This window comes from Neoarius graeffei, chromosome 2 (assembly GCF_027579695.1).
Source record: "Neoarius graeffei isolate fNeoGra1 chromosome 2, fNeoGra1.pri, whole genome shotgun sequence".
NCBI classification, from domain to species: domain Eukaryota; kingdom Metazoa; phylum Chordata; class Actinopteri; order Siluriformes; family Ariidae; genus Neoarius; species Neoarius graeffei.
In genome coordinates this window covers 42,590,021-42,610,334 of record NC_083570.1, presented here as the reverse complement: position 1 = coordinate 42,610,334, position 20,314 = coordinate 42,590,021, and the positions used below count along the sequence as shown (strand labels likewise).

General features: G+C 42.2%; 1 protein-coding gene across 1 annotated transcript in view; it reads left to right on the top strand.

The window, feature by feature from the left end:
* The first annotated feature begins 3,410 nt into the window (after positions 1 to 3,410).
* The window catches only part of dennd6b (DENN/MADD domain containing 6B), an 89,637-nt gene continuing 72,733 nt past the window's right edge, over positions 3,411 to 20,314 (top strand). The window contains exon 1 of the mRNA XM_060914259.1: positions 3,411 to 3,608. Coding sequence (XP_060770242.1) covers positions 3,480 to 3,608 — 129 coding nt within the window. The 5' untranslated portion in view covers positions 3,411 to 3,479. The remainder of the gene's footprint in view (positions 3,609 to 20,314) is intronic.

The following is a 20,314-nucleotide window of genomic DNA, read 5'->3' as shown; positions in this document are numbered from 1 at the left end:
GACCTGGCGACTTGTCCAGGGTGTACCCCGCCTTTCGCCCATAGTCAGCTGGGATAGGCTCCAGCTTGCCTGCGACCCTGTAGAACAGGATAAAGCGGCTAGAGATAATGAGATGAGATGATGAGATAATAATAATAATAATAATAATTTATTGTGTATAGCGGGCAAATTAACATGAAATATATGATCCAATGCGTGTTACAAAATATTATAAAAATATGGGCATATACATACATGTGGCATGTGCTCATGTATGTATATAACTTCTCTCCACAGAGATGTTATATCTGGAACAACTCCAGTACTGTATATAAGAACAAGTCGTTGTTTTATGATAAATGGTTCAACAAATGGTATTATATCTGTTAGTCAGCTCTTTAATAAAGAAGGGCTACTATACAGCTATTCAGAATTTCTCGCAAGGTACAAGATACCAATAAGTCCAAAAGAATTTTCTGGACTCTTTGATGCTATTGCTTCTGGCCTTTGCATGTTATTCAGGACGGTTGATGTCTCTTTACTTTTGGCAGTGTCACCCTCAGATCCAACTCAGCTTCCTTGAGGCAAAATCTGTTTCTATTTCAATAAAGGTTCAAAGTCGAAAATTAGGTCTTTGTTTCAGGTTGGTTTAGTCTCTACCCCCTCGGCAACATTCTACTGGAATAAGTTTGTCAACAATATAGACTAAAAAAAGTCTGGTCCTTACCCCAAAAGTTCTTTCTAGCAAATAAAACTAAAGAGGTCTCATTCAAGTTGTTCCATAGAGTTTACCCCACAAAAAAGCGTTTTTACATTGTTTTAAGTGTAACATCGACAGTGGTCGCCACTACACCACCGTGACGCCCCTTGATTGATTGATTTTTAGTCTGTTATATTAATTATCAGAATAGTAATACATCGGTGGTGTAGTGGTTAGCACTGTCGCCTCACAGCAAGAAGGTCCTGGGTTCGAGCCCAGTGGACAACGAGGGCCTTTCTGTGTGGAGTTTGCATGTTCTCCCCGTGCCTGCGTGGGTTTCCTCTGGGTGCCCCGGTTTCCCTGACAGTCCAAAGACATGCAGGTTAGGTTAATTGGCGGGTCTAAATTGACCGTAGGTGTGAATGTGAGTGTGAATGGTTGTGTGTGTATGTGTCAGCCCTGCGATAAGGGATAAGGGTGTACCCTGGCTCTCACCCATAGTCAGCTGGGATAGACTCCAGCTTGCCTGGATAAGTGCAGGGGCGTTACTAGGCCTTTTTTTTTACTGGGGCACGTGCCCCAGTAAAAATCAGCTGTGCCCCAGTAAGAAAATGTTGAAAGATTTTTGAAACAAACTAGTTTCTTTGGCAGATCCCAGTGGCCGATGAAGGGCTTTCTGTGTGGAGTTTGCATGTTCTCCCCGTGTCTGCGTGGGTTTCCTCCAGGTGCTCCGGTTTCCCCCACAATCCAAAGACATGCAGTTAGGTTAACGTGGGGCGGCCTTGGGCTGAGGTGCCCTTGAGCAAGGTACCGAACCCCTGACTGCTCCCCAGGTGCTCTGGTGTGGCTGCCCACTGCTCTGGGTGTGTGCGTGTGTTCACTGCTTCAGATGGGTTAAATGCAGAGGATGAATTTCACTGTGCTTGAAGTGTGCATGTGACGAATAAAGGTTTCTTCTTCTTGCACACAATTATAATTACAGTAGCCATATCCTTTGTAAAAACATAATAGTGTTAAATAAACATTGCAGTCATGTCTGTTTCTTTCATATTTCATTGTATGTCAATATTTGTAAATTTTTATAAAACAAGCACATATCTGTTAAGTACAGTATTTTTCATATTTTTTAAGAAAACGGGGATCCTATAGTTCAAAAACTTGACGTGATAGAGAAAAACTGAGATCAGTTTTGGATTCCGCACCCAAAAATTAGTTAAAGGGTTGTTTTACAATCAGGGTACGCAAGCTAAAAATCACATTTAACACTTATTATCTTCAATATCAAAAGGCTTGACTAAATAAACTTGGTTGTTTATTGTAGTCCTGTGATAGCTCTATTTACCATGCAAAAAAAAAAATTGGTGATAACGTTATTTTTGGTGAATGTATGGCAATATATGTCATATTTAGCAAAATCACTCGTGTCATTTAGAAAAAGTGATTTTTTGACCACAGGTAGCTCCAAAAGGGATGCACTTAAATCATTCTTTATACCATAAAACACATATTTGGTTCCATATCATTGGAAACATAGTTAAGTTTTAATGTTGAATGCCAGTAAGTTTTCAGACTATTTTGATCAAATTAGTTTGTAATTGTGTCAAAAAAATGTCCTCTCCAAGACAGCTCATCTCATCTCATTATCTCTAGCCGCTTTATCCTTCTACAGGGTCGCAGGCAAGCTGGAGCCTATCCCAGCTGACTACGGGCGAAAGGCGGGGTACACCCTGGACAAGTCGCCAGGTCATCACAGGGCTGACACATAGACACAGACAACCATTCACACTCACATTCACACCTACGGTCAATTTAGAGTCACCAGTTAACCTAACCTGCATGTCTTTGGACTGTGGGGGAAACCGGAGCACCCAGAGGAAACCCACGCGGACACGGGGAGAACATGCAAACTCCACACAGAAAGGCCCTCGCCGGCCCCGGGGCTTGAACCCAGGACCTTCTTGCTGTGAGGCGACAGCGCTAACCACTACACCACCGTGCCGCCCTCCAAGACAGCTAATTTTTCAATATAAAATAACATATCTAAAATGGGGTGGCACGGTGGTGTAGTGCTTAGCGCTGTCGCCTCACAGCAAGAAGGTCCGGGTTCGAGCCCAGCGGCTGGCGAGGGCCTTTCTGTGTGGAGTTTGCATGTTCTCCCCGTGTCCGCGTGGGTTTCCTCGTGGTGCTCCGGTTTCCCCCACAGTCCAAAGACATGCAGGTTAGGTTAACTGGTGACTCTAAATTGACCGTAGTTGTGAATGTGAGTGTGAATGGTTGTCTGTGTCTATGTGTCAGCCCTGTGATGACCTGGCGACTTGTCCAGGGTGTACCCCGCCTTTCGCCCGTAGTCAGCTGGGATCGGCTCCAGCTTGCCTGCGACCCTGTAGAACAGGATAAAGCGGCTACAGATAATGAGATGAGATGAGATCTTACAGCAGATTACACAAAACTACCATACACACATGTCAAAAAATGACCTGAAATCTGTTCTTTAACTTGTCCTTCACTTAAAAACTGGTACAAGAACCAATTTGAATCAATTTGAATTTTGGACCCCTGTGACACAAACTTTGTACCCTGATTGTAAAACAACCCAAAAAGCAGCTGTCAGATCTAACTCAACAAAAATTATGTTCCCCAGTGTGATACATCACTTTCGTGTAGTTGTATTTTAGTAAATATCCAGTAGGTGGCAGTAATACAGCAACACATATATGTAAGTGAAAGAAGAAGAGGATAAACCGCATGAAAGCAAGCAAGAAAGAGAAGACATGAGGAATAAAAAGGGGTTTAAGGTGTAATGGATCGGTTTGACAGCAGTAACAAAGACACAGATGTGTTGAGCTCGACAGCATGGACGCGTTTCTCCGCATGGTTCGAGTGTGTGTGTGTCGTTACCTTCGACCTGGAGCTCGGACAAGCCATAGAGGTGAGAGGACAGGACAGGACAGGACAGGACAGGGTTCTGTTCATCCCCATGCAGACACACAGGTAGCAGTGGGACGCTGGTCATTCAGTGCCATTTGCGTCCCTGTGACATAATATAGTGGATTTTGTGCTAAAGTGGGTTAATACTTATTTCTAAAAGCTTCTTCTTTTTTTTAAAGAAAGCTTTATTTCAATCAGTCTCATTGACAAAGGTAAACATGAAATGGCTTCATTCATTCAGAGGCAAAGGTTGGAAATCATTAACAAGAGAGACAAAAGGGACAAATTAAGGGTTGTTTTACAATCAGGGTACAAAGTTTGTGTCGCAGGGGTCCAAAATTCAAATTGATTCAAACTGGTTCTTGTACCAGTTTTTAAGTGAAGGACAAGTTAAAGAACAGATTTCAGGTCATTTTTTGACGTGTGTGTATGGTAGTTTTGTGTAATCTGCTGTAAGATGGGAGAAACAGATGAAATGATTCTCGGAGAGGACATCTTTTTTTTTTTTACAATTCAGAATCCACTACTTCCATAGTGCTTTTAAATACAAGTCTGTAAGCATTGTGTTAGTTGTCTCTAATATTTGTCCCAATATCTTGACCACATTTTAGGCTGAAAATAATCATTTTAGATATGTTATTCATTCATCTCATCTCATTATCTCTAGCCACTTTATCCTGTTCTACAGGGTTGCAGGCAAGCTGGAGCCTATCCCAGCTGACTACGGGTGAAAGGCGGGGTACACCCTGGACAAGTCGCCAGGTCATCACAGGGCTGACACATAGACACAGACAACCATTCACACTCACATTCACACCTACGCTCAATTTAGAGTCACCAGTTAACCTAACCTGCATGTCTTTGGACTGTGGGGGAAACCGGAGCACCCGGAGGAAACCCATGCGGACACGGGGAGAACATGCAAACTCCACACAGAAAGGCCCTCGCCGGCCACGGGGCTCGAACCCGGACCTTCTTGCTGTGAGGCGACAGTGCTCACCACTACACCACCATGACGCCCTCAGATATGTTATTTTATATTGAAAAATTAGCTGTCTCGGAGAGCACATTTTTTTGACACAATTCCATACTAATTTGATCAAAATAGTCCGAAAACTTACTGGCATTCAACATTAAAACTTAACTATGTTTCCAATGATTTGGAACCAAATATTTGTTTTATGGTATAAAAAATGATTTAAGTGCATCCCTTTTGGAGCTACCTGTGGTCAAAAAAAGCACTTTTTCTAAATGACACGAGTAATTTTGCTAAATATGACATATTGCCATACATTCACCAAAAATAATGTTATCACCAATTTTTTTTTTTTTTTTGCATGGTAAACAGAGCTATCACAGGGCTACAATAAACAACCAAGTTTATTTAGTCAAGCCTTTTGATATTGAAGATAATAAGTGTTAAATGTGATTTTTAGCTTGCGTACCCTGATTGTAAAACAACCCTTAAATAAAATAAAGATAAATAATAATACATAAACACATGCTAATACGAAAAAAACCCCCAGTAAACTTAAGGTTACTGGATTAAAAAAAAAAAAAAATCAAGTAAAGACATGAAACAGAGGGCATATATCAGGGCTCTACATTAACTTTTGAAGCCACTTGTCCTGTCGGGCAAGTTGAAAGGAAATTTACTTGTCCAAAGAAATATTTGAGAAAACACCCCCCCCCCCCCCAATAAACTATTTGTAACCCAACAATATTTCTTGCATTTGTTTCCAAATTCACAACATATGCATAATATCTATGAATCAAAAGTAATCAATACTTGATATACTGAGGCAAAAGTTCAAAAATATAGTAAAACAGACTGATTGATACCATAATTCACCAATTATTATGCTGAAGTTCAGAAGCAATATATTCCAGTAGAGTAGAAATTCATCTCATCTCATTATCTGTAGCCGCTTTATCCTGTTCTACAGGGTCGCAGGCAAGCTGGAGCCTATCCCAGCTGACTACAGACGAAAGGCGGGGTACACCCTGGACAAGTTGCCAGGTCATCACAGGGCTGACACATAGACACAGACAACCATTCACACTCACATTCACACCTACGGTCAATTTAGAGTCACCAGTTAACCTAACCTGCATGTCTTTGGACTGTGGGGGAAACCGGAGCACCCGGAGGAAACCCACGCGGACACGGGGAGAACATGCAAACTCCGCACAGAAAGGCCCTCACCGGCCACAGGGCTCGAACCCGGACCTTCTTGCTGTGAGGCGACAGAGCTAACCACTACACCACCGTGCCGCCAGAGTAGAAATTATGAACATAAAATTTTAAGAACAAAATAACTATACTATGAGATCCAGAAACACTAACCATCATATATACACAGATCAGTACTCTGCAGTTCAGTAACAAATATCACAAAAAGTAACATTATCAGGGCGGCACGGTGGTGTAGTGGTTAGCGCTGTCGCCTCACAGCAAGAAGGTCCGGGTTCGAGCCCCATGGCCGGCGAGGGCCTTTCTGTGCGGAGTTTGCATGTTCTCCCCGTGTCCGCGTGGGTTTCCTCCGGATGCTCCGGTTTCCCCCACAGTCCAAAGACATGCAGGTTAGGTTAACTGGTGACTCTAAATTGACTGTAGGTGTGAATGTGAGTGTGAATGGTTGTCTGTGTCTATGTGTCAGCCCTGTGATGACCTGGCGACTTGTCCAGGGTGTACCCCGCCTTTCGCCCATAGTCAGCTGGGATAGGCTGCAGCTTGCCTGCGACCCTGTAGAAGGATAAAGCGGCTAGAGATAATGAGATGAGTAACATTATCATAAAATTTATGACTTGATGAGATATCACTAGTTTGGAAAAGAGAAACAAATAAAAACAACTGATAACAAAATTGACAAATACTGTAAGTCACTGATTATTATACACTGAAATCTAGTTATCAAATGACAAGATAATATATCTTGTTATGAAAACATCCACACCTCTGTTGACTCACAGATGAATGGATACAAATAAAGTTTCTATTCATCTATCAACCCTTGAGTTCTGCGTGTTCTGACCCCATTGGCCAAGCGGTATTGGCCGGTTTCGCAAGTGGACTATTGCGCATGCGCACATCGCTCTTTCCGAATAGAAACATCCGGCGATTCATCAAAACAATATGTCGAGTGAGATGGTTCGGAAATCATGTAAATAAACTGATAAATTTGATATGTAACCCGAATATCGGTGTATTTTGGCACTTGTCCTATTGGACGAGTAACTGAGACGATGAATTTGTCCGACATAAAGTATCACTTGTCCCGGACAAGCGTTAATGTCAAGCCCTATATGTTAATTGTTTTAATTAATTGGAAATTGTTGCACTGTACTGTTCCATTTCTGTCTTGCGCACCAAGAAATGACGCTTCGTATTTATGAATGTGAAATTTTGTAAGAAGCAAGATTGATGAGGAACAATGCATTATTGTCCTTATTACTGTGATCCATCCATTATCTATAACCGCTTATCCTGTTCTACAGGGTCGCAGGCAAGCTAGAGCCAATCCCAGCTGACTGAGTGAGAGGCAGGGTACACCCTGGACAAGTCGCCAGGTCATCGCAGGACTGGCACACTGACCCTGGTGCAAATCCTGGCCAGGATCCTAGCAGGATCTTACCAGGATCTTGTACAGGATCTGAAATATAATCCTAAAGGATCTTGTCCAAGATCCTACAGGATCCTGTACAAGATCCTATAGGATCCTACAGGATCTTGAACAGGATCCTGTAGGATCTTGGACAAGATCCTGTAGGATCCTAACCAGGATCTTGTACAGGATCCTATAGGATCCTGGTGAGATCCTACAGGATTTTGTGAAGGATCCTACAACATCCTACAGGATTTTGTGAAGGATCCTACAGGATCCTGTACAGGATCGTACAACATCCTACAGGATCCTGTACAGGATCGTACAACATCCTACAGGATCCTGTACAGGATCGTACAACATCCTACAGGATCCTGTACGGGATCCTACAACATCCTACAGGATCCTGTACGGGATCCTACAACATCCCCTACAGGATCCTGTACGGGATCCTACAACATCCCCTACGGGATCCTGTACGGGATCCTACAACATCCCCTACGGGATCCTGTACGGGATCCTACAACATCCCCTACGGGATCCTGTACGGGATCCTACAACATCCCCTACGGGATCCTGTACGGGATCCTACAACATCCCCTACGGGATCCCGTACGGGATCCTACAACATCCCCTACGGGATCCCGTACGGGATCCTACAACATCCCCTACGGGATCCCGTACGGGATCCTACAACATCCCCTACGGGATCCCGTACGGGATCCTACAACATCCCCTACGGGATCCCGTACGGGATCCCACAACATCCCCTACGGGATCCCGTACGGGATCCCACAACATCCCCTACGGGATCCCGTACGGGATCCCACAACATCCCCTACGGGATCCCGTACGGGATCCCACAACATCCCCTACGGGATCCCGTACGGGATCCCACAACATCCCCTACGGGATCCCGTACGGGATCCCACAACATCCCCTACGGGATCCCGTACGGGATCCCACAACATCCCCTACGGGATCCCGTACGGGATCCTACAGGATCCCGTACGGGATCCTACAGGATCCCCTACAGGATCCCCTACAGGATCCTCTACAGGATCCCCTACAGGATCCTCTACAGGATCCCCTACAGGATCCTCTACAGGATCCCCTACAGGATCCTCTACAGGATCCTACAGGATCCCGTACAGGATCCTACAACATCCCCTACAGGATCCCCTACAGGATCCTACAACATCCCCTACAGGATCCCCTACAGGATCCTACAACATCCCCTACAGGATCTTGGACAAGATCCTTTAGGATTATATTTCAGATCCTGGTTAGGATCCTGGACAAGATCCTTTAGGATTATATTTCAGATCCTGGTTAGGATCCTGGTAAGATCCTGGTTAGGATCCTGGCCAGGATTTGCACCAGGGAGGGTGCTTGCATTCATTTTCATAAAGAATTAGCTGTGACCCAGGTATATGCATACTTTTAGATGAATCACATTATTATGAAGGTTATTTTTCAACCAAACATGCTGTTGATTGTACTAGGTTTCATAGCTGAATAAATATGGAACACTGCTCTTTATAACTTTATTCAAGCAAACTAATGAAAACTGTAACTCTGAAATATTATAGAATAGTTAAAATTGTCTTCCATATTTACATTATTATGGTTTGTTGAAATAAAGGTCATCATATTTAGCTATATTTAAACCCTAAATCACATAGTATGTGTGAGCCCTCTTCTGCTCTTGTACAGAAGGATATTTATTTAAGTTTAAAAAAACCTCACAAAAAAACTTTAAATGCACTATCTATTCAAAAATTTAGGGCTAGCAAGCCTTGTTTCCATGCTACCCTGAATTTGCTGAATCAGAGTATTGGGAATTCGTTCAGCAAGAACCTACTTAGGATCCTGTTGGTATCCAGTTAGGATCTTATTCAGGATCCTACTTAGGATCTTGTTAAGATCCTACAAGAACATACCCAGGATCCTGTTGGTATCCAGTTAGGATCCTATTCAAGATCTTGTTTAAGATCCTACAAGATCCTACACAGGATCCTGCTGCAATTGAGTTAGGATCTTATTCAGGATTCTGTTCAAGATCTTGTTTAAGATCCTACAAGATCCTACTCAGGATCCTGAAGCATTCGAGTTAGGATCTCATTCGGGATCCTACTCAAGATCTTATTTAAGATCCTACAAGATCCTACTCAGAATCCTGAAGCATATGAGCTAGGATCTTATTCAGGATCCTACTTAGGATCTTTTACAGGATCCTGTTCAAGATCCTATCACTTCCAAGATTTTGGCTCCTTCTAGGATCCTATTTAGGATCCTGCACAGGATCTTATATAGGATCCTATTTCTACTTAGGATCTTAAATAGGAATGTAATCCTGTGCAGGATCCTATTTCTACATAGGATCCTATTCAGGATCTTAAATAGGATCCTGTTCCTATGTAGGATCCTATTCAGGATCCCATTCCTAAATAGGATCCTACAGGATCTTACAGGATCCTACAGGATCCTGTGTAGGATTTGCACCAGGGGAGACAAACAACCATTCACACTTATATTCGGTCAATTTAGAGCCACCAATTAGCCTAACCTGCATGTCTTTGGACTGCGGGGGAAACCGGAGCACCTGGAGGAAACCCACGCGGACATGAGGAGAGCATGCAAACTCCACACAGAAAGGCCGTCGCCGGCCTCTGGGCTCGAACCCGGACCTTCTTGCTGTGAGGCGACAGTGCAAACCGCTACACCACCGTAGCAGTTTGGTTATGATCACACTATTACTGTGATCATAACCAAATATAACATTTCTATAGTAAAGAATAAAGTCAGAGAAAATGTTGTTAACAGTAAAGGAGTTAATGTCTTTCCAAAGTTTATGCATGAATTCACAAGTAAAAATAAATGAGGGACAGTTTCAGGGTGTAGTTCATAAAAAGAACAATTCACGTCAATGTCGCACTTAAAACGATGCAAAAGCACTTTTTTTGTGGGGTAAACTCTATGGAACAACTTGAATGAGACCTCTTTAGTTTTATTTGCTAGAAAGAACTTTTGGGGTAAGGACCAGACTTTTTTTAGTCTATATTGTTGACAAACTTATTCCAGTAGAATGTTGCCGAGGGGGTAGAGACTAAACCAACCTGAAACAAAGACCTAATTTTCGAATTCGAACCTTTTATTGAACTAGAAACAAATTTTACCTCAAGGAAGCTGAGTTGGATCTGAGGGTGACACTGCCAAAAGTAAAGAGACGTCAACCGTCCTGAATAACATGCAAAGGCCAGAAGGAATAGCATCAAAGAGTACAGAAAATTCTTTTGGACTTATTGGTATCTTGTACCTTGCGAGAAATTCTGAATAGCTGTATAGTAGCCCTTCTTTATTAAAGAGCTGACTAACAAGTATAATACCATTGTTGAACCATTTATCATCAAACAACTTGTTCTTATATACAGTACTGGAGTTGTTCCAGATATAACATCTCTGTGGAGAGAAGTTGTGCTTGTAAAGCAGGGCCCATGCCAAAATAATCTGTTGATGGAAGTTGGGAAGTTTGATTGGGATTTTTTTGAATGTTCTAGTTACAGAGCAGAATGAATCTAAGACCAAAAGCTTGTCTTACATGATTAACCTCCCCTCTTCCATAGAAAACAATATGTACCCAGCATTAATTACAACCCCGATTCCAAAAAAGTTGGGACAAAGTACAAATTGTAAATAAAAACGGAATGCAACGATGTGGAAGTTTCAAAATTCCATATTTTATCCAGAATAGAACATGGATGACATATCAAATGTTTAAACTGAGAAAATGTATCATTTAAAGAGAAAAATTAGATTTTAAATTTCATGACAACACCACATCTCAAAAAAGTTGGGACAAGGCCATGTTTACCACTGTGAGACATCCCCTTTTCTCTTTACAACAGTCTGTAAACGTCTGGGGACTGAGGAGACAAGTTGCTCAAGTTTAGGGATAGGAATGTTAACCCATTCTTGTCTAATGTAGGATTCTAGTTGCTCAACTGTCTTAGGTCTTTTTTGTCGTAGCTTCCGTTTTATGATGCGCCAAATGTTTTCTATGGGTGAAAGATCTGGACTGGAGGCTCGTCAGTTCAGTACCCGGACCCTTCTTCTACGCAGCCATGATGCTGTAATTGATGCAGTATGTGGTTTGGCATTGTCATGTTGGAAAATGCAAGGTCTTCCCTGAAAGAGACATCGTCTGGATGGGAGCATATGTTGCTCTAGAACCTGGATATACCTTTCAGCATTGATGGTGTCTTTCCAGATGTGTAAGCTGCCCATGCCACATGCACTAATGCAACCCCATACCATCAGAGATGCAGGCTTCTGAACTGAGTGCTGATAACTTGGGTCGTCCTTCTCCTCTTTAGTCCGAATGACACAGCGTCCCTGATTTCCATAAAGAACTTCACATTTTGATTCGTCTGACCACAGAACAGTTTTCTACTTTGCCACAGTCCATTTTAAATGAGCCTTGGCCCAGAGAAGACGTCTGCGTTTCTGGATCATGTTTAGATACGGCTTCTTCTTTGAACTATTGAGTTTTAGCTGGCAACGGCGGCTGGCACGGTGAATTGTGTTCACAGATAATGTTCTCTGGAAATATTCCTGAGCCCATTTTGTGATTTCCAATACAGAAGCATGCCTGTATGTGATGCAGTGCCGTCTAAGGGCCCGAAGATCACGGGCACCCAGTATGGTTTTCCGGCCTTGACCCTTACGCACAGAGATTCTTCCAGATTCTCTAAATCTTTTGATGATGATATGCACTGTAGATGATGATATGTTCAAACTCTTTGCAAATTTACACTGTCGAACTCCTTTCTGATATTGCTCCACTATTTGTTGGTGCAGAATTAGGGGGATTGGTGATCCTCTTCCCATCTTTACTTCTGAGAGCTGCTGCCACTCCAAGATGCTCTTTTTATACCCAGTCATGTTAATGACCTATTGCCAATTGACCTAATGAGTTGCATTTTGGTCCTCCAGCTGTTCCTTTTTTGTACCTTTAACTTTTCCAGCCTCTTGGGCCCTGTCCACACGGCAACGGATTCAGGTGACTCCGATACAATTGCTTATCATTTAGGCCTGGCATCCACACAGCACCGGCGTTTTGGGTGCCCAAAACGCAGTCTTTTTGAGAACGGGTTCCAGAGAGGAAAGATCTGGCAACGTTGCCGTTGTGAAGTCGTCTGGATGAGTAGAACGGATTTGTTTACGATGACGTCACAACCACATGACTGTGAGTGCTTCACGCCGGGTAGAAGTGTAACGAACTCGATGCGAGTTGTCAACAAATCCTATAACTTGGTTCATGAAACGTGCTTACAAAATATTCACTGTGAATATTTATTGTGTAATGGTGCAGAGAGAGAGAGAGAGACTCTGCCCTTAGGGCAGAGTCAATCCCGCCAGCAAAAATAGGGAAAAAAAGGAGCGATCTCACCTCTTCAGATGATGGTTTAAGTCCTACAATACATTCCTCAAAAAGGGCGTAGAAGAGCAAATTAATCCATCAACGTGTAGCATTCAATTTATTCCTGACCATTAAAGACGCCGCCTTCCGCGTAGAATCATACGTCATCCTCGCCGCCATATTGGATAGGTCAAAGCGGAGAATAAAGATTAGCTGTGTTTAACTGTACCAACAGGTTTGCCGTCCAAACGAGATCACATGGGATTACCTTTCACAGGTGAGACTGGAAAAATACTTTTCATTGTATTTGGTCATTATAATGTAATTTTCCGAACAGATTTTCCTGACTTTGTGGCTAATATGAAGTCTCGCGCATAATAGTTTATGCGCATGCGTCCTTACTTCTTCTATTGTTCTGGTGTCTCCGAAGGGACCGTCTTACAGCGCCCCTAGAGGTGTGGCATGTGTATTGCATCGTTTTCAGCAAGCGTTGCGTTGCCATATGGACCTGATATTTTACTGATTGTTGCCCATTTGGACGCGATATATTTTTAAATAACATCTCGTTGCCGTTGTCGTGTGGATGTAGCCTTAGTGCCCCTGTCCCAACTTTTTTGAGATGTGTTGCTGTCATGAAATTTCAAATGAGCCAATATTTGGCATGAAATTTCAAAATGTCTCACTTTCGACATTTGATATGTTGTCTATGTTCTATTGTGAATACAATATCAGTTTTTGAGATTTGTAAATTATTGCATTCCGTTTTTATTTACAATTTGTACTTTGTCCCAACTTTTTTGGAATCGGGGTTGTAATTTTAAAATAAACACTTTGATTTTAGTGCAAGTAGGATAAACTACCATATTTGATCAAATTCATTTAAAAATATAAGTAAAATCAAACAAATTCTACATTTTTTTTGTTGTTGTATAGCCTTATTTATAATATTCCTCATCAAATGTTTTTTTGTTATTAATGCTTAGTCTTTTTAAAATATATTCTCAAGTATAGCACTTTAAACAATAGACATTGTCGCAAAGCAGCTTTATAGAAAAATGAAGATTTAAAACATATTCACTAATAAATTTATCCCTAATGAACAAGCCTGAGGTGACAGAGGCAAGGAAAAACTCCGAGACATCATGAGGAAGAAACCTTGAGAGGAACCGGACTCAAAAGGAAACCTATCCTCATCTGGGTGATAACAGATAGCATGATTATAAATGGTGGCATGATGGTGTAGTGGTTAGCACTGTTGCCTCACAGCAAGAAGGTTCTGGGTTCGAGCCCAGTGGCCGACAAGGGCCTTTCTGTGTGGAGTTTGCATGTTCTCCCTGTGTCTGTGTGGGTTTCCTCAGGGTGCTCTGGTTTTCCTGGCTAATTGGTGGCTCTAAATTGACCATTGGTGTGAGTGTGAATCATTGTTTGTGTCAGTCCTGCGGTGACCTTGTGACTTGTCCAGGGTGTACCCCACCTCTCGCCCATAGTCAGCTGGGATAAGCTCCAGCTTGCCTGCGACCCTGTAGAACACCCTGTGATAATGGATGGATGATTATAAATAACTCACTTCTACATGTGCTTTGTATATGGTCAAAAAGTGCAGTTGTGCAACCAGGAAATTCATTGTAGTTTTAACATGAAGTCTGTTTTTTTCCAAAGTTATCAACTGTTCATTGATGGAGACTTGAGTGCAAGACTGTTCATGACAACTTTAATGCAGCTATCATGGCAATTGTAGTCCTAAACCATCAAGAGTAAAACTGGAAGTGTCCAGAGCCATCTTCTAAGTGTATCTTTAGACTGTACATATGGGGCTGTCCTCCACAGGAGCGAAGTGATGAGAATGCCAGTAGTTCAGAGTTGGGCATCAGGATGGATCAGGCTGATCCGAAGAGCAGGAGAGGCCAGCATCACTGGTATCTCGGGAATGTCCCTGGTTACTCTGATGGAATTCCCTCTAAACACACCCCCTGACTGTACTTCCTATGTCATGTGACTGGAGGAACGTTGTTGTCAGGAAATCATCTTCACAAAACGGAGTATCACTCTTTAATCAATCTTTTTTTTTTTTCAGTGGGTTAGAATGGTTCACTGATGCGGTAAAGCATAGCATGTCCACTCTGTTATGCTTATTTATCGTGGAAACTGATACTTTTTTTGTAATTTTGAAAATATTATTAACAAACATTATTAATAATCATCTTGTGTTGTCCACATGTACTAGCCTGTTGTTCATCACATGAGTAGTAATGGCTGACTTTAGCATAAAATGTCCATCCTGTTACTATTTACCACACTATTACTGTTTTGCACAGTAATAGTGTGGATGTAAGAGGTCTAGATTAGTGTTTCAAGCATGTATTGGTATTTTTAAAATTAATTTATTATGCATTTACTTGTGATGTACTTTCAGAAGAGATTAAACAAGTATGGCGCCATTGTCTGCTGCAGAAGCGCTACAGAGCATGCCATGATGCAGGTCAAGAAAGAAGAAAAAAGAAAGTGTCAGACCTCAGTGAAGGAGAGAAAAGAGCACAGAGAAAGAAATGGCAAGAAAGGAAGAGAAAGCAGAGGGATAGTGCCAGAGCAGGATGAACTTTGTCAATGACATCATCTCCCCCAAGTCCATTCAAACACCCAGGACAAGAAAATGCACAGCCAGGGCCTTCAATGATAGAAAAAAGTTGACTGCTGAATGCTTTATTGATTAGATAGAATCGGGATTTAAGTGATTTCAGCATAAAATTGTGTGAGAGCACATGCACGCACCTACAGTATTTGTGCACGTGTGTGAGAGAGTGTAATGTTCACTAAACCTAGAAGCTGTTAAAACTACAGTTGATGGGTGTGAGGGAGGTTAAATGAGTCGCCTTTCTTTCATGAAAAGCATTATTCACTGATGTGACGTCCACCCTGGTGTGTGTGAATGAGAGAGAAAGAAAATCAACAAATATTATGCACATCTTTGTGGTTATTTGCAGTGAATGATTTGACAAACAAATTACTTAAAAAATGGGGCCAAATTCCTTTTTATTCAAAAATAACATCGGGCTTTAAAATAAAAAATCTTTTTTAGATAATGCTTCTTTTATTAACATTTTCTTAAAATACATTTGTAGGGTCAAGTGAAGGGCAGTTTAGCTCTTAGAAAATGTAAGTTTTACAATAACTGTGCATTTAAAACACTTAATAATAGAGATGAGAACGTTCTGGGTGGCACGGTGGTGTAGTGGTTAGCAGAGTCACCTCACAGCAAGAAGGTCCGGGTTCGAACCCAGCGGCCGGCGAGGGCCTTTCTGTGTGGAGTTTGCATGTTCTCCCCGTGTCTGCGTGGGTTTCCTCCGGGTGCTCCGGTTTCCCCCACAATCCAAAGACATGCAGTTAGGTTGATGTGGGGCGGCCTTGGGCTGAGGTGCCCTTGAGCAAGGTACCTGACCCCTGGCTGCCCACTGCTCTGAGTGTGTGCGTGTGTTCACTGCTTCAGATGGGTTAAATGCAGAGGATGAATTTCACTGTGCTTGAAGTGTGCATGGGACGAATAATAAAGGTTTCTTCTTCTTCGTTCTGTAACGAGAACATTTGGCCTATGTCACATGCAAAGAATTTGTTCAAAATTATTAGAGCATAGTATCTTCAGCTGGACCAGTATATTTTTCTGATAGTTCAAAAAGCCCTCCTTCAGATGAAGTCATAGTCATGGAAAGTTTTGCATTTTTTTTCATAGAAAGTTACCAGTCTGAAATGACATCGAATAGTAGGAATGACCCACATCTCTGTATCAATGTTGGGCCAGTCAAGGCTATAGGAAGGGTACTGAGGATGCTGAGATACTGCAGCCACCTCAACTTTCAGGATGATGATGATAAATGATTTGTATAAATAAACAGACTAAACAAATGTAAGTAATATACTTTGAGTTTTTTAGTATGGATGTCAGGTTCCTTTTCACCCACAGCAGTTTGTCAGCAATTTTTTTTAACTGTTTATGCAATTAATAGAATTCACATGCTGAAGGTACAAGGGGGGCGGGAGAGAGAGAGAAAGAGAGAGAGATGAAATTTGCTTGTGAAATGCAAGAGTCTGTTGAGGTACAGTTGTGAATGTGAGATGGGATACGACTCTGTCCCTGGCAGTGAATAATAAATAAAATCGTACAGTTTACTGTAAAGCAGGGGCGGCACGGTGGTGTAGTGGTTAGCGCTGTCGCCTCACAGCAAGAAGGTCCTGGGTTCGAGCCCCGGGGCCGGCGAGGGCCTTTCTGTGCGGAGTTTGCATGTTCTCCCCGTGTCAGCGTGGGTTTCCTCCGGGTGCTCCGGTTTCCCCCACAGTCCAAAGACATGCAGGTTAGGTTAACTGGTGACTCTAAATTGACCGTAGGTGTGAATGGTTGTCTGTGTCTATGTGTCAGCCCTGTGATGACCTGGCGACTTGTCCAGGGTGTACCCCGCCTTTCGCCCGTAGTCAGCTGGGATAGGCTCCAGCTTGCCTGCGACCCTGTAGAAGGATAAAGCGGCTAGAGATAATGAGATGAGATGAGTTTACTGTAAAGCATTTTTACAGTCTATGATGGACTGTCTGATCTGAAACAGCATGCAGCAGGTGATAACTGTGTCTAGAGCGTAGAACATACAGAGGGGAATTTCCCCAATGCAGATATGGTATGTTGTTTTATAGGGGGCAGTCCCTTATTTTACCACATTAAATGTGGCAGCCCTACTGTAGGTACTGCTGTTTCCCTCCAAGATTTCATCAAACATGTGAGAGAGGGCTGCTCTTGTTTGTGTTTGGATGACTCTAATGCTGTCTCAGATATGATCCTTGGGATTTCTTTTATCTTGTTTAGCCTGCCAATAATGGATCCTTTGTGAGTAGTCTGCAGTGGTAAAGTATCTGTAACAACAAGAGACTAAAGTAGTCTATTTAAATTTAGCATAATCTACTTATCAAGTAACTAATCCCCTTCTTAAAGGAGATACGCAGAACCTTTATTTTTAAATACATTCCTGAGTGGATAGTATCTCTATCCTTGACTCTTGTATGCTGCATAATTGGGAATGAAAAATATATATTTTTTTGAGAGTTAAAATCGACTGCAAAGTTGGCATTCGAGCTGAGCCAGTCAGCCCTGGGTGGGTGACGTCACAGCGGGAACCGGTGCTATAGACCAAAGCCAGACTCGGCAGGTGAGCGTGGTTACAATGGCCTCTTCGTTCGGGTTTATTGGAGATTCTTACGATTCCTTAGATCGTAATACATCTGACTGTGATGGTCCTGAAATTGGAGTGTGTGTACATGCTACTGCTATACACAGAACCATATCCATTTGAACCATCGGAAAGTGAATCCGATAGTAACACGTCAGCCACGGAGGCCCCCACCTTACGAAGTAAAGCCGGAGAACAAAGCTGTCTAGAGAATCGGATGGAATTGAACTGACTGTCTCATGTGACTTTCATTAAAACAGGATAGGCATTATAACTTGTGCAACATACATGTACATGCATGCATTTTCACTGATAAAACATAAAAGGCTATTTAAATAATCAGATGAACTGAGACAATCACATTCTGAAGCAAATTAAATAATCTTATACCAGTAACTTAAATACACAATACAAGTTACATGTATTAATCTAAATGCAGGTAAACAACGAGTGGTGTTTTTGTTATGTATCCAAATGAGAGTCACATCTTAGCCATCTGTGTTCTTGCTTCCTGAAGGCCAAGCTTGTGGCTGATTGTTTTGAAACAATCTGACTTTCAGTTCTTTGTTCATTCACTTCTTCCACGGAAGGGCGAGATATTGCTGCTGAGGCAAGCATATCCAGCAGAGAAGAAAAAAAAAAGCATATCCAGCGGAGAAATCTGAGGACTGGTCCACTCATTCTCCATTTTCTCCATACTGAGTACTCCGCCATTACTGCTCAGCTCACACTTCGGGAGAACTGGTGCAACTGAACTTACTTTCCTTTTCTTGTAGTTTTCTTTTAATTGTTGGTACTGCACCCTCTTTCAATATGGGCTTATAGCCAACGTTCCTCAACAGATCAGAGGTTTCGTACAAGTCCTCAGTAAAATGTGCAGAGCAGAGGAGAGACCACTTCGTAGGCATCCAATCCGTGAATTTCTCGCAAAATGCGTCCAAATTTTTGCAGTTTGAACATTCTTGGGCCATGAATGCAACATAAATCCACCTTCTGTCGTGTTCCTGCACCCACCAGCAACACATCTACGTGGCGTGGCGATAAATTAGCTCAAAATGGAGGATCAAAGTTGCAATTAGCTCTGCGTTTTAGTATAGTTAAAATGGCAACGAGATCGATAGCCTTCCTGCTGTGACGTCACAGATGTCAGGGTCAATTACTCAGACCGCTACCTATATGAATCACTAACTGTAAAAATTACTATATTAGATTTGTTGTTAATGCTGAAAACTATTCCTGTGCCATTCTTGAGCTCTCAAGGCATTTATAAACAAAAAGTGAGGCCATGGTTTTGCGTATCTCCTTTAAAATGAAATGCTGTACATTACAAGTAGACTAGCCTAGGTATTAAAACGCACACATTTCGGTGAGTGTGTGAGAGAGAAGTGTGATCATACATACCTGTCTTTTATAGTGTGGATCTAGCAAGGTAGCAACAGAGTAGAAAAGCTCAGTCTCGAACCCATTTGCTCACAGTGAGGAAGGTGCTTTTCAAAGTCTTAATCCCCTGGTTGTCATCATTTTCTCGAGTGTGCACAGGTATAACATCACCTTGAAGTGCAGATGAGCTACTCAATTCTTTTGTCAGCTCTTCTGAAGGGGCTAACACTGTTAATTTCCTCCAGCAGTCCCCACTGCATTTAGTATTTAGTGCGTCTGGCAGGACACAGGATCAGTGTCTGAATGAGAGAACTCTCCATTTCACTTTGCTTGCACATCTTGGTGAAGTTCATTTAATGCTTTTTGATGTTACAAGCATTATCTCTTAAGAAGACATGAACTTGGCTCTTATCAATTTAATCTCTCCTCTCTAGCTGCTTTGATCAATTCCCCTGTGTGAGACCTATGAAATGATTTAGCCTGTAGCTCCACCTTTTTACAAATTAAATCTTTATCAAATTTCATAATGACCTCCGATACACATCTGAACTCCAAATTAGAGCCCTGCACTCCCGCGGGAGTCCCGCGGGACCCAACGTAAAGCAGTGCGGCGCGGGACAAATTTTGAAAGCTCATTGCGGGCGCAGGCGGGAGGGGGAGTGCACAATGCGGGAGCTGGCGGGAGAGGTGATGAGCTGCAGTCCCGCTAACTAAAAACGTGTTTAAAATAAAATTTATAAATTATTAATTTATGTCTATCATATATAATTTGTGCTGGATATTTTATTTGGCATTAATAACATTTTAAGATGCCTAAATTTGCGGATGTGGTCTAATCTCGCGTACGTTTCCGATTCCTTTCCGCTGTTCCGTGTTTGAGATCTCCGATCATGGCAGAAGAGCAGAGCTCCTCTAGTGAAGCTCACAGTGCTTCAGAAGTAAGTGCTGCTTTAAAAAGAGGTACGTTTACCGTTAAAAAGTCAAGAGTCCTGAAATCAGACATTTGGAAGTCGTTCTCACTCGTGTACGACGCAGAGGGAAATCAGCTGTCCTTTGCTTGTTGTGATAAGTGCCAAAAGGTTCTGACATACAACGA